Genomic DNA, 15,266 nt, shown 5'->3' on the forward strand with positions numbered 1-15,266 from the left:
AAGACCACATAATGCCGGTCTTGAAAGACCTACATTGGCTCCCAGTACGTTTCCAAGCGCAATTCAAAGTGTTGCTGTTGACCTTTAAAGCCCTAAACGGCCTCAGCCCAGTATACCTGAAAGAGAATCTCTCTTTTTTTATATAAAATATTTTATTAAGTTTTACATAAAAGATGAAACAACAAGAAATACACAACAACAAAAACAAAGAAAACACAAACACAAAACAGCAAAAAGTATAAAAAAACAAAAAAAAAAACAAAAAAAAAACAATTTTATCTTCTTTATAATCCTTGCATTAACTTATTTCTCCGACTTCCCCAGACCTCCCTTCCCTGTATTCCAAATCATACATTCAAACAACAAATCCCTGCCCTCTGTCTTAATTAAATTTTAAATCTTAATTTTAGTATCCTAATATAACTTGATCTTCTTGTATCTTAAAAAATTAGGTCTTTTAATTTTTTTTAACTTTTTTACTAAAAACCTTTTACCTTCAATCTGATGTCTTCTAACATTCATTAATCTTATAATATTTCTGTAAATAATCTTTAAACTTCCTCCAATCTTCTTTCACCATCTCTTCTCCCTGGTCTCTGATTCTGCCAGTCATTTCAGCCAGTTCCATGTAGTCCATTACTTTCATCTGCCATTCTTCCAGAGTGGGTAACTCTTGTGTCTTCCAATACTGTGCGATGAGTATTCTTGCTGCTGTTGTTGCATACATAAAGAAAGTCCTATCCTTCTTTTGCACCTGTTGGCCAACCATGCCCAAGAGAAAGGCCTCTGGTTTCTTCAGAAAGGTGTATTTAAACCCTTTTTTTATTTCATTATAGATCATCTCCCAGAAGGTCTTAATCTTCGGGCATGTCCACCAAAGGTGAAAAAAAGTACCTTCGGCTTCCTTGCATTTCCAACATTTATTATCAGGCAAATGATAAATTTTTGCTAACCATGTACCATCTGTATATCATTTTCATAATATTCTCTCTAAGGGCATTACATGCCGTAAATTTCATGCCAGTGGTCCATAACCGTTCCCTGAAGGAGAATCTCCACCCCCATTGTTCTGCCCGGACACTGAGGTCCAGCGCCAAGGGCCTTCTGGCGGTTCCCTCGCTGCGAGAAGCCAAGTTACAGGGAACCAGGCAGAGAGCCTTCTCGGTAGTGGCACCCGCCCTGTGGAACACCCTCCCACCTCCGTATGCCCCACGGAGAGCCTCAAGGTCCATGAATAGCAACACCCTAGTGGTCCCGGGCCCTAAGGAAGTTAGATTAGCTTCAACCAGAGCCAGGGCCTTTTCAACACTGGTCCTGTGATGAGGCTGCATTTTAATATTTTAAAGTTTCAATATTTTAATGTTGTATTTTAATTCTGTTTTTAAGTTGTATTCATTCAACTTGTTTTTATTATTGCTTGTTAGCCGCCCTGAGCCCGGCCTTGGCTGGGGAGGGCGGGGTATAAATAAAAAAATATTATTATTATTATTAATTATTTCACGCAGCCTTTTATTCCAATGAAAACAGGGACTTTGTGCGAGCCTCTCGCTGGAGGCTGGCTCTTTTCAAAAACAACGTGACGGTGATATAATATGGCAGAGCAATTCATTTTCATCTGTTCTTCCTCTCCACTTTTACCTCTCTGATTCGTGATATATATTTATGCTGGCACAGCAACGGGGACCCTTGATCTGTACTGGTTTTCTGGACACAGCTGTGGAACCCTCAGGCTGCGGCTGCGTCCGACGGAATAAGCTCTTTTCTGCGCGAGGTGCACCGCACAATAAATGTGCTCATCTTTAAGGTGGCACTGGGCTTGGTTGTTAAGGCAGGGCCCATAAAATGCCCGGGTCAGCAAATACAAAACAGAACCTTGCCCTGCATTTGCCTTGCCCGTTTCCCCTGCAGCATGGACATTTCTTAGGTCAAGCTGCGAAGGGGTGAGTCTGGGCGTACAGATCGACAGGTAGACTTCACAACTTGTGCCTCGGTCCAGTATATCTGAAGGAGCATCTCCACCTCCATCGTTCTGCCCGGACACTGAGGTCCAGCACCGAGGGCCTTCTGGTGGTTCCCTCGCTGCGAGAAGCCAAGTTACAGGGAACCAGGCAGAGGGCCTTCTCGGTAGTGGCACCCGCCCTGTGGAACGCCCTCCCACCAGATGTCAAAGAGAACAACAATTACCAGACTTTTAGAAGACATCTGAAGGCAGCCCTGTTTAGGGAAGCTTTTAATGTTTGATGTATTATATTATTTTAATATTTTTTTGGGAAGCCGCCCAGAGTGGCTGGGGAAGCCCAGCCAGATGGGCGGGGTATAAATAATAAAATTATTATTATATGATGATGATGATGATGATGATGATGAAACTAATTCTGTGCAGTTACAAGTGTTGTGTGTCGACAACTCTGCCCCTGTAATTGATGAATCCATCCCTTCTGACCCAGGCATAGTGCAGTAGAATGGAAATGCAACTTGATGTAATATCTAAAAAGTGGCAAAACACATACGGCTGTACACAATGACGGCTCATATTTCAGGACGTGGCTTGCAAATTGTATGCTTTCTGTCATTGACTGGACCTCTGGGATTTATTATCTACGCTCCATAATTTATTTATTTTTTAAAGGTGAGGGCCTGAGCTCACACAATGTAAATTTGAGGTTTCCCCCCCACATACATACATACAGGCGCTAGAAATTATATCTTGCTACGTCTAATGAATCAAAAACGTATATTCCTCTAAAATGGTTAAGTGCTGACTTGCTAACCTCAAAGTACTGGAGGTTTTGTACACCCCGTAGAAATTATAATTTACTTTGTTGGCTGAGGCTTTCAACGCCTTCAAATCATTCCACACTGCAGACTCCCAAATTATGGATGTTTATGCATTTTTCTTCTGATTTGAATCCTTTCAGTTCCTAGGCAATACTTAAAACCTTTACTTTCGATACTCAGTAGACATAAACAGGGAAAACTAGCAAATGGGCTGAGGGTTATATACTTCACATAATATTTAACTAAAGATTGTTTATTTACAATACTCTAGCCCAGTCTGGAAAGAGGAGTCACATGCTATCTGCCAAAGCTACATTTGACCATATACATGTCTGTCTGTCTGTCTGTCTGTCTGTCTATCTGTCTGTCCGCCTGTCCGTCTATCTATCTATCTATCTATCATCTATCTATCTATCTATCTATCTATCTATCTATCTATCTATCATCTATCTATCTACAGTGGTACCTCAGGTTAAGTACTTAGTTCGTTCTGGAGGTCCATACTTAACCTGAAACTGTTCTTAACCTGAAGCACCACTTTAGCTAATGGGGCCTCCTGCTGCCGCCACGCCTCTGGAGCACGATTTCTGTTCTCATCCTGAAGCAAGGTTCTTAACCTGAAGCACTATTTCTGAGTTAGCGGAGTCTGTAACCTGAAGCGTATGTAACCTGAGGTACCACTGTATCTATCTGAGGTAGGGCAGAATGCAACAGTCACAGTACACCATTCCAGTGGACAAGAGTTTTGGACACATTTGGTGGGAATGCAAATATAAAAAGGTACTTTGGGACAATATCTAAATCAATAAAATAAATGAAGGGATCCACACTTCCAAATTAAAATTAGATCCTCTGGAGTTTTTTTCCCCTTTCCTCTTTCGGACTGGGCAAAATAATAATCCCAAAGATACTGAGAAATTATTTGATAGCAACTCATATATTAGTTGCTAAACACTGGGAAAAGGAAATTCCCATCTATGAGGGAATGGGTCTTAGCTGTTTGACACAGGGTGCATATACATAATATCATGTATAAAAGGTTATGGGAATGTGCACTAAATACTCAAAGAGCCATTAAAGTTCATAATATACTGAATAACAAATCTCAACATAATAATGCCTGAGCAATATGAGAAATAATTTTCTATGAATCAAAATATCAGATAAACTCTAGAAACTATTAAACCTAATTTTCTAAATCACTTTGGGTTTTTTGCGTTAACTTATGGGAATACATAAATTATTTGTGATACAATCTCCTTTTCTTTCCTACTTCTTTTGATCAAGCACGTCTCCACTGTCATTTGGCTTTCGTGTTCGTTTTTGGAACGGTAGTAAGTATTTGCTTTATAATGTTTGGATTTTTTCCCCCTTTTTTCTTAAGGTCTGGAATATAACAGCAGCAACAACATCACTGAGCTGGGAGAGAATTCTGGGAAAAGGCTGTCCATCACCTTAACAGAGAAACTTAAACACCAAACAGAAAAACACGCACAACGCCTGCCACATAGCTGTTTATTTTGAGAAGAGTTTCTTTCCATCACTCAAGAACAAAACGTTGCTTTTCAATCCTGAAACCAGCAAGATTGATATAAAGAAAAAACAAGGCCCCACAAGCCAACATGGAGTCGTCGTCCCACATCAACAATGATCATGTTGCAACATTCTAGTTTTTTTAACTCCATCTTAAACAGTCAGATACAACCCAGTCTTTGCTCGTTTATTAGGCAGCGACCCTCAAAATATTCAGTGGGGCTTATTCCCAAGGAAACATGCATAGGATCATCAGCTACAGGTTCAGAGCTCTCTTCCTAACTTGAAATGCACCCCATTAAAAGAGGACTGTGCTTTTGTTAGCATATGAAGCTACTCAGATATACAGCAGTCTGAAGCAACACGCTTGATTCTCAAGATGTTGAATTTTTAGCCCAACTTGCAGGGACTGAGCTGGGTTTTCTAATTCTCAGCAGTTACTTTCGCAACGCTGCGTTTATTCGCCACCAGCAGTGAGGATCCTCTAGCCTAGGGGTCAGCAAACATTTTCAGCAGGGGGCCGGTCCACTGTCCCTCAGACCTTGTGGGGGGTCGGACTATATTCTGAAGGGGGGGGGGGAATGAACGAATTCCTATGCCCCACAAATAACCCAGGAATGCATTTTAAATAAAAAACACACATTCTACTCATGTAAAAACACCAGGCAGGCCCCACAAATGCATTTTAAATAAAAGGACACATTCTACTCATGTAAAAACACACTGATTCCTGGACCATCCGCGGGCCGGATTGAGAAGGCAATTGGGCCGGATCCAGCCCCCAGGCCTTAGTTTGCCTACCCATGCTCTAGCCTGTGGACCATTTCAGACCTGATACCATTTGACCTGCAAGACCGCTTTGGCCCAAGGTACGTCCAGCTAGCCCTCCCCTTTACGTCATAAATGGCCTCAGGTGTGGTGCAGGATTGAGTCATCTGATACCACCAATGACACCTGGCAGGGGCTCCAAACTTAGCCCACGGGATGTGGCAATCCTGTTCTACATTACCTGTTCTTTGGAACAGTGATGATTTCTCACAATGGTTTGGCCCTGAACTCCCAGTCGTTCGATGGGTCAACACATCTGGTTGTTAACCAGAAGGTTGGTGGGATGAGCCCACCCAGGAATGGCTGTGGGCAGGATCCGTGCGTGGCAGGGGCTGGGGCTGGATGAGCCTTGGGTCCTTTCTGACTCTACAATTCTAAGGCTGGCATGTTGCATTCAGCTGGGAAGGTTCACGAGTCATGCAGACCCACCTTAGCACAAGAGTCTGCAAACATGTCCCACTTCCCCACGGGTCTCTGAAGATCTCCTGCTAACCTACCAGCGATCTGAAATGGTTGACATTTCTAAAGTATCTGTAGGCTAGGATACCAAAGCGCTTTGACAATAATACAGAACCAGTCCAAAAGCCAAACAATTAAAAACAAACCCAGCAAACTTGGTTCAGTATAGGTCTAAGCAGTTTTTTAAAAAAATCAAGCCACATCAAAGAATGATTACTTCACTTGATTCTTCTGATTGTGCAAACTGGCTTCAACCAAGGAGTCTGGATAGCTCAGTTGGTTAGAGTGTGGTGCTGGCAACGCCAAGGTTGCAGGTTTGATTCCCAGATGGGGCAGCTGCGTAATTCTGCACTGCAGGCAACAGATTAGATGAACCTTTCCAAATCTAGAATTTGATGATTCTAAGGAGTCGTTGGCCACGATCCTAAATTGTTCCTCCGATCATGTAAGGGGAGGGGGGGGGATATTTCTGCCAACTCTCCCTTCCACCTGCAGTCCACTACACCAAATCCTCTACCAGTCCCAAGGGTGACCCAGCCTCCAGGGACTGCAGAGAAAAGGGAAAGCATGTCCTGTGTGCACGAACTCTGTTGCATTCATGGAAAGGAAATGAAGACCCAAGCTATTTTGTTTTCATTTAAAGCACGTTTTACAAGCGGACAATCTGCTGGTGTCTTGCATCAGTTACTTCCACTTTGTCTCTTTTCTGCATCTCTCAAGCCCTGTGGAACAGCTGTCTGGCCTTGCAACCCTTTCAGACAATCCTTTATTCCCTCCTAGAGATGTACAGAAGGGCATCACAGTATGTTTTTGTACGCAAAGGTGTTCTACGCAACACCCTATTGCTTTGAAGCCAGGCCTGTGTGTTTGAATTGCATTGATAAGTTGCAGGCGTGGCTCTGCTCACGCAACAAAGGGGTTTCAGTTATACTTTGGGGAGGGAAAAAATTGGAGTGAGTGATGGCCTGAGAACTTTGATACAAGGGAGCCTTTAAATCAACACGTCAGCTACAAAGCCATCGTAATTCAGCTGGTCGTTTCGAACACACGCACAGCGTTTGGTTTCAAGCAGCTCCTAAGGTGGAAATTACCGTATTTTTTGCTCTATAGGACACACTTTTCCCCCTCCAAAAATGAAGGGGAAATGTGTGTGTCCTATGGAGCAAATGCAGGCTCCTTGGCTTCATCGATAGCAACAGGAAGCCTCCGAAGCGCAGAGGGAGCGCTCCCTCCGCGCTCTCCAGGCTTCGCGTTGCTTTCGCTGAAAGCGCCAACTGAAACTTCAGGCAGTTCACCCCGCGCTCCGAAGGCTTGCGGATAGCAGCCTGCAGCCTGAGGAGTGCAGCGCCAACTCCCGCTGCGCTCCCCGGGCTTCAGGCAGCTATCCGCAACCCTTCGGAGCACGCCCCCAGCCCCGCAAGCTCTAGGAGCAGCGGCAAGGCTGCACACAACCTTGCCACCGCTCCCGGACCTGTTCTGGGGGCTGGGGTCGGGGGAAGCTCAGGCTTCCCCCGCCCCAGCCCCACGGCTAAAAACGAAGCCAAGACAGCGAGCGGGATCCCACTAGCTGTCTTGGTTTCTTTGCTCTTTGGGCCTGGGGGGGAATAATTTTTTCCCCTTTATTTCCCCCCTAAAAACTAGTTACGCCCTATGGTCTGGTGTGCCTTATGGAGCGAAAAATACGGTATTTGCACAAGGGCACCAGTGGTGCAAAACGACATGCCGGCCAACTTTGCACTTAACAACGGAGGGAATAGTCCTAGCTGGCAGCCCAGTGGGACTTTATGGAGTGTCAGGGGCACTGCCATATCTGCAGCCCTGATGGGGCTGGGTCGGAGGTAGGCAGATTGCTATGCCAGCCTGGAGCTGATCCGTAAGGGCTCAGCTGTACCCCTGGGAAGACCTACTGGTGCTGTTGACGGGGGTCCTGCTGTGGGCAGAAGGGGGCGCTCACTAAACTGGCAGCAGCCGGTGAGAGCCGACGGTGGCTGGCTAAGCCAACCCGCTCCATTGCCTGGCAGCCATAAGCAACAAGGAACTCCATGCAAGTGAGTTAGCTTGCTGCAGGAGGAACAGTTCCTCCTCTATTGGTCCACTTGATTTCTGTACATGGGAAGGAAAATTGCTTCATAAATAAAGGTAAAGGTAAAGGGACCCCTGACCATTAGGTCCAGTCATGGTCGACTCTGGGGTTGCGGTGCTCATCTCACTTTATTGGCCGAGGGAGCCGGCGTACAGCTTCCGGGTCATGTGGCCAGCATGACTAAGCAACTTCTGGTGAACCAGAGCAGCGCACGGAAATGCTGTTTACCTTCCCGCTGGAGTGGTACCTATTTATCTACTTGCACTTTGACGTGCTTTCGAACTGCTAGGTTGGCAGGAGCTGGGACCGAGCAACGGGAGCTCACCCCGTGGCGGGGATTCAAACTGCCGACCTTCTGATCGGCAAGCCCTAGGCTCTGTGGTTTAGCTTGAAAATGCAGGGGTCTGGCAGAGGGGAGGATACATCGCTCCATCTGTCTTCCACTTCCTAGAAGGATCCTTTCCCACTTTAACACTAGCCTGCTATGTGGCTGGCATCCTGTATTTTCATGCTGGCTACAAAATAAATGACTATGCCTTTCTGGCCAGTATGGAGATGCATGATACCATCCTCTTAGCAGTCTGATATTTTTGGAGTGGTGGTGGTACCAGGGGGCAGCAAGCTAATAAGGCTGAATTACTGCCTAGTTGTTATTGGAGCATAGTCGCAGGAGGAAGGGCGAAAATAAAGCATGAAAATGCAAGCCATTTGCTCCCTCCAGGCCCACGCAGAGGGGGCCCCAGCCAGATACACTTGCCCCAGGCCTCTGACATCTAAGTTGGCCAAGGGGCTCTGCTAGGGACCGGCTGCTTTTTTGTTTGAGCTGAGTAACTTTATTCTAGCAGGATTCCAGCCCTGGGGCCTCCGACAAGCTACGCTCGCCCTGCTCTGTATCAAATACTCAAGTCTATGTACGCATAGCGGCTTAAAACGCAGTGAGGTCGTTTGTCACATTTGCAAATGTACGGACCAGAGAGGGGTTTGGGGAGCCCATTTCCTGGTTTGAGCCCTAGTCGAGGAAGCTGCCGGCACGTGCGCAACAGCTGCTGGAAGTGGGCGCACCTCAGGCTTGTGTTTTCAAATCAGGGGGAAGCTGGTTTGAGGTCCCTGGCGCCATCTCTGTGGGGCCAAGAAGAAGAGGAAGAAGAAGAGTTCGGATTTGATATTCCGTTTAATCACTACCTGAAGGAGTCTCAAAGTGGCTAACAATCTCCTTTCCCTTCCTCCCCCACAACAAACACTCTGTGAGGTGAGTGGGGCTGAGAGACTTCAGAGAAGTGTGACTGGCCCAAGGTCACCCAGCAGCTGCGTGTGGAGGAGCGGGGAAGCGAACCCAGTTCACCAGATTACGAGTCTACCGCTCTTAACCACTACACCACACTGGCTCTCTACAAGGTTTATTCACCCCCAAAAAGATATCTGTGGGGTCAAGCACGGAGCTGAGAGTGGCACGTCTTCAGTGGCCGGCTCCAGAGGAGCTGCCAGTCACTGAAGCTGCACCCTGTTGGGCTCCGCACTCGACCTCCTCCCGCCACTGCGATGTCACATGCGCACATGATGTCACAAGCACACTGGGCCCCCTCAATCTGGGGCGCAAGTTGGCGCCTCTGCTTGAGGTGATGTGTACATAGCCTCGCTTTCTTCACATGCATGAAGTCTAAAATCTTCGAAGGCATTTGCAGAGAATGCATATGACCAAAACGGATTCTTTTACCACAAAAACGTCTTTGGCTTTAAAAGGTTTATTGACGGGCCTGAGACGCTTGTTCGTCCAGGCGGTTGCCTTCCGTTGCTTGCTTTTCGTTTTGTTTTATGGAGAACGGGCTTCGGTTAACTCGCTCAGCAGAGCTGCCTCTGAATTGCTTCAAGTGTGGAGTTCCTCTCTATTCCTCTTGCAAACAGTTTCATGAGTTGGCAGTGGACCCTGCAAAAGGGAAGAAAAGTGCGGAATAAATGCAGATGTATTAATTGTGAACTAGGCCCGTCATCAGGAGGAGCAAACCCCTTTGCTATTCCAGGGGAACTGGTTGTTCACAATGGCACCCCAGAGAAAGTCAGAGAAAGCCATGGTTGGCTTGTCATATTGGTGGTGAAGAGCTTGTGTTCCCTAGATGAGAGGCAGAGAATAAATGAGCATTGCTGTTGTGGATTTTTTTCAGAAATATTTAATTATGTTACTTAAAATGTGGCATTATTATGGTTGCTATTATTAGTACAGTTGTACTTGAACGCCTTGTGACTCAAACGCTTTGGCTCCTGAACACCACAAAGCTGGAAGTGAGCGTTCCAGTTTGCAAACATTTTTTGGAAGTCGAATGTCCGACACGGCTTCCGATTGAATGCAGGAAGGTGCTGCAGCTAATAGGAAACTGTGCCTTGGTTTTCAAACATTTTCAGAAGTCAAACGGACTTGCGGAAATGATTCCGTTTGAGAACCAAGGTACGACTCGAGTATCGTTCAGTTTGGAATGTGGAATGTTGCATTATATTTCTTCCACTGATTCCCTTTTGGTTGGGAATTACAAACCGCTTACAGATTTCTGCAGAACTATGAACGAAAACAAAACATTTTGGCCACAGTCCAGCCAAATTTGGGGTCAGTTCCCACAAACATACACCAGGACTCATTAACTGAACAGCCACTCGACTAGTCTTTATATTCCTCAAGACATAGGGCCAAACTATGTGTGATGCTAAACATGCAGCGAGGGGTTGCATGTACCATTTTGAAACTGTAAAAGCAGCTGCTGGTTCCTCTGAATTAGGATAAAGACTGTGAGAAGTGGGCTTTAACTTCCTCCTCCCTCACTGAGGTGCCAATGAACTGTAACTCTGCCTTCCTACTGCAATGCGCTCTACGTGGGGCTACATTTGAAGGTGACACAGAAACTACAACTAATCCAGAATGCAGCAGCTAGACTGGTGACTGGGGGCGGCCGCCGAGATCACATAACACCGGTCTTGAAAGACCTACATTGGCTCCCAGTACGTTTCCGAGCACAATTCAAAGTGTTGGTGTTGACCTTTCAAGCCCTAAACGGCCTCAGTCCAGTATACCTGAAGGAGTGTCTCCACCCCCATCGTTCTGCCCAGACACTGAGGTCCAGTGCCGAGGGCCATTGCGAGAAGCAAAGCTACAGCGAACCAGGCAGAGGGCCTTCTCGGTAGTGGCACCTGCCCTGTGGAACGCCCTCCCATCAGATGTCAAAGCGATAAACAACTACCTGACATTTTAGTGTATTTTTAGTCTCTGTAGAAGCCGCCCTGAGTGGTTGGGGAAACCCAGCCAGATTGGGGGGGGGGTACAAATAAATTATTATTATTATTATTATTATTATTATTATTATTATTATTATTATTATTATTCCCTCCAACACAGGAAGTTGCTATTCAGCACAGAGGCAGGTCTGAAAATTCAAGCATGTTATGACCTCTCATTTTCAAGACTTCCCGTGTATGGCTTTGTGTGTGTGCCAAATAACAGATTTCTATCTGCTGTGGAGACCATTTTTTTGCAGCTCCCATCAATTAAGGAGCGAGTGAAACTGCTGCATCTTTAAAAGCACAGATTCTGTTTTTCCGGAAAGGAAGATACTCACATGACTTCAATTGTTGAACAATCCAGCGTCTCTCCGTCGCAGTTCCAGGTGCTGCTGGGAGGAACACAACAGCAAGCAGGGTGGTCTCTGCAGAAATGGCCAAAGCGATTCTTCTGCATTTTCTTGGCATCGCAGTCACCGTCCTCTAAATGTTTCGATGTGAACTGAAACTTCTTGATCCGATAAACCTCCACAAAGCTGAAGTCAAACTGCAGAGAAGGGAGAAGAGGCAATCAGTTGCAATTGTTGACTTAAAACTCAGCAAACCGCTTCTGTTAGTTCAAAACAAGCCAGAGTCCAGCATAAAGAAAGATGCAGGTCACGGATTTCACATCTAAATTGGGACAATTCTGCTCACCCCCATCGTGCAACCCGAACACTGAGGTCCAACGCCAAGGGCCTTCTGGCGGTTCCCTCACTGCGAGAAGTGAGGTTACAGGGAACCAGGCAGAGGGCCTTCTCGGTAGTGGCACCTGCCCTGTGGAATGCCCTCCCAGCAGATGTCAAGGAAATAAACAACTATCTGACATTTAGAAGACATCTGAAGGCAGCCCTGTTTAGGGAAGTTTTTAATGACTGCTCTTTTAATGTATTTTTAATCTTTTGTTGGGAGCCGCCCAGAGTGGCTGGGGAAACCCAGCCAGATGGGCGGGGTAGAAATAAATTATTATTATTATTATTATTATTATTATTATTATTATTATTATTATCCTTCAGTGTTCACCTGGGCCACGTTGAACCAGCTGGATGTCAACAATGGTGGGTGGCTAGCCATTTACAAACAAACTTGGATCTGGGTCCTCCTTTAAAAATCCCGTAAGGCAGGTCAGAATTATTCCCATTTTACAGGTGGAAAACTGAGTGTGAAATACTGAGACTTGCCCACACTATCCAGGAAACAGAGTGACCCTCTGCAAAGTAAACGGAAGGCACATTGCAAAATGTATGGCTGTCCCTAGAATGGCGTTTGAGTGGCTCCTATGACAAGCTCAGGAAGAGGCACTGTCAACTTTTATTCCTTGATATTCAATAGATGCACCTTCGCCTATTCTTAACTATAATGTAGGAAATGAATAAAATCTATTCATAACAAAATATTCATATACCACCATTTATTTTAAAAGAATATTCATAGAATCATAGAATAGAATCATAGAGTTGGAATAGACCACAAGGGCCATCGAGTCCAACCCCCTGCCAAGAGCATTCATATACCACCATTTATTTTAAAAGAATATACAGAAAACTATACAATTAGAAAGAAAACCATATGGAAAAGTTAATATCGGAAATCAGCAAACTGGGGTGGAAAGATGTGTTCTTAATTATCTGCAGAAGACTGATGGAATCTGCAGAAGACTGATGGAAGAGAAACATTTTCAGCATGGTGAGATGCTAAGCAGGTTGAGAGAACATTTTTTCAAAGCTTGCTCCTGATCTACTATCCTCACTGCCAAACCAAATTTGACCTACCTATTCTGAGAAGGGAGTGAGGGGATATTTCCTCCCATATAGCATTCCCTTCTCCAAGTTTCTAACCCAGCTTTGGACCTTTCCTGCAGTCCTGGAGCTGCCTTTAGAAAGTTAAAAAGGGATGTTGCTGCCATCCACTTCGTGGTGAAAGTTGCGGTTGCGCCGCTGGTGGGGACGTTGTGCCCCCACTCCCACACTGCCCATCTCCGAAATGCAGTCTGCTGCTTTCCCCCCGCTAGGAATGAATGGCAGCTGCTCACTTATGGAGAACCAACCCATGAGAACGGTGTATTCAGGGATGCCACTGGATCAGGTGCCAAGGAAAAAACAATGCTGTCCAGGGTTGTAAAGACTGCAGAGAGAATAATTGGGTGCACTCTTCCCACCTTGGATCAAATCTATGCCTCCAGGTGTCATAAGAAAGCTGCAGAGATAGTGCAGGATAGTGCGCACCCCGGAAATGATCTCTTTCAGCTTCTGCCTTCTGGAAGAAGGTACAGGGTTATAAAGACTAGGACTAGCCCCCTGAGAAACAGTTTCTACCCAAATGCAATTCTGGTTTTAAACACAGTATAAGGAGTCTCTATGGGAGTATATTGTACTTTAAAAAGGGGTTTCAGAGTTTTTAGGGGTTATTGAATGTCTTATGTAGATCTTTTCATTATTCTGTATGGGACAATGACAATAAAGATATTGTATCGTAACTTGATCCCTAGCCTTGGTGATCTCTGCCACTGAGGATCAGGTCTGTGTCTATCTGTGGAGACTGCGCGCAGGAACTTTGCAGGGCTTAGTTTATTGTTTCATACAAATATTGTTCCATAGATTGTAAATGCTGTAAGGTAAAAGGTAAAGGACCCCTGGACAGTTAGGTCCAGTTAAAGGGATTATGGGGTTGTGTTGTTCATCTCGCTTTCAGGCCGAGGGAGCCGGCATTCATCTGCAGAGAGTTTTCTGGGTCATGTGGCCAGCATGACTAAACATCCTCTGGTGCAACGGGACACCGTGACGGAAACCAGAGCGCACGGAAACACGATTTACCTTCCCACCACCTATTTATCTGCTCGCACTGGCATGCTTTCGAACTGATAGGTTGGCAGGAGCTGGGACAGAGCAACGGGAGCTCACTCCGTCACGGGGGTTCGAACTGCCGAGCTTCTGATTGGCAAGCCCAAGAGGCTCAGTGGTTTAGACCACAGTGCCACCCATGTCCCTATAAATGCTGTATTGGTTTGTGAATCATATATGACTTTTGCTGCAATTGGGATGATCAGCTTATATTTTTTAGTTGCTGCTTTGTTAATAGTGTTTTATATATTATTTTTCTGGTGAACTGTTGATTGCTCTACATGATTTATACTGCGTTTGTGATGTTCGGGAAGGTAAACAGTGTTTCCATGTGCTCTGGCTTCCATCACGGTGTCCCATTGCACCAGAAGCGGTTTAGTCATGCTGGCCACATGACCTGGAAAATCTGGCTGAAGACAAATGCCGGAACCCTCGGCCTGAAAGTAAGATGAGCGCCCCAACCCCATAGTCAAATTCGACTGGACTTTACCATCCAGGAATCCTTTACCTTTACCTGTGATTTTCTGTTATTGTTATATGTTGTCTGTAAACCGCTTTGGGATTCACTTGAATGAAAAGCAGCGTAAAAATATAATATATCAAATAAAAATCAAATCAACAGACCCATCCCTTCAATTGTACAGCTCTGGGTGGGGGGTGGAGTTCTGTTTATTGGAGCCTAATGGAACGCTGGGAGCTGAAATCATTATTTATAGAGTGCCATAAATGGTTGTGGCACTTTGCACTTTGCAGATTTACACTAAGTAAAACAAGAAAAGGCTCCTGCCCCAAGGAGTATATATCATGCATAAAGTACAGAGCAATGGAGAAACAAATAACTGCCTTGTTTGTAAGTAGCTGTCTTCCTTCGATGTTATTAACCAGTTTTGAATTTGGCCTTTTAAAAAGAGGAAACATAATAGTAATTTTTTTTGGGGGGGGGGTGGATTCTGAAACTCATTTGTCGGCTGTAGGGGGCTGGAACCCAAGGTACAGTGGTGCCTCGCAAGACGAAATTAATTCGTTCTGCGAGTTTTTTCGTTCTGCGAGTTTTTTCGTCTTGCGAAGCACCGCTGTGTATTGACGGTTTCCCATAGGAATGTATTGGCGGTTTTAAAAAAAAAGGCGCAAGACATTTCGCCTTGCGAAACAAGCCCATAGGGAAATCCGTCTTGCGAAGCAACTCAGAAAACGAAAAACTCTTTCGTCTTGCGAGTTTTTCGTCTTCCGAGGCATTCGTCTTGCGAGGTACCACTGTAGTTCAATATGCATCAGTGCAAGGAGAAAAGAACTGTCAGAGCTGGGAGGCTGCAGCAAACATGTACTATCCAGACAGGGATCTGAGCCAAGATAGGCGAGCCAAGCAGGTGGGCAGTCAAGCTGGTCAGCAAACTCAAGCGCCTGATCCTGAGAAATGAGCAGCTCGGGCCAGATGCTGGACTTCT

General features: G+C 45.5%; 1 protein-coding gene and 1 long non-coding RNA gene across 2 annotated transcripts in view; both read right to left on the reverse strand.

Moving 5' to 3' along the window:
• Positions 1-4,278: 4,278 nt before the first annotated feature.
• Positions 4,279-15,266, reverse strand: part of LOC310658326 — a 116,952-nt gene continuing 105,964 nt past the window's right edge. Inside the window, exon 2 of the long non-coding RNA XR_014502235.1 lies at positions 4,279-6,723. This is a non-coding gene — a long non-coding RNA (uncharacterized lncRNA). The remainder of the gene's footprint in view (positions 6,724-15,266) is intronic.
• The window catches only part of CERK (ceramide kinase), a 46,163-nt gene continuing 40,304 nt past the window's right edge, over positions 9,408-15,266 (reverse strand). The window contains exons 12-13 of the mRNA XM_083399808.1: positions 11,281-11,489; positions 9,408-9,605 (exon numbers count right to left, since the gene is read on the reverse strand). Coding sequence (XP_083255934.1) covers positions 9,521-9,605; positions 11,281-11,489 — 294 coding nt within the window. The 3' untranslated portion in view covers positions 9,408-9,520. The remainder of the gene's footprint in view (positions 9,606-11,280; positions 11,490-15,266) is intronic.

The sequence above is a fragment of the Podarcis tiliguerta genome, assembly GCF_965153285.1.
Source record: "Podarcis tiliguerta genome assembly, chromosome: 10".
In the NCBI taxonomy this organism is placed as follows: domain Eukaryota; kingdom Metazoa; phylum Chordata; class Lepidosauria; order Squamata; family Lacertidae; genus Podarcis; species Podarcis tiliguerta.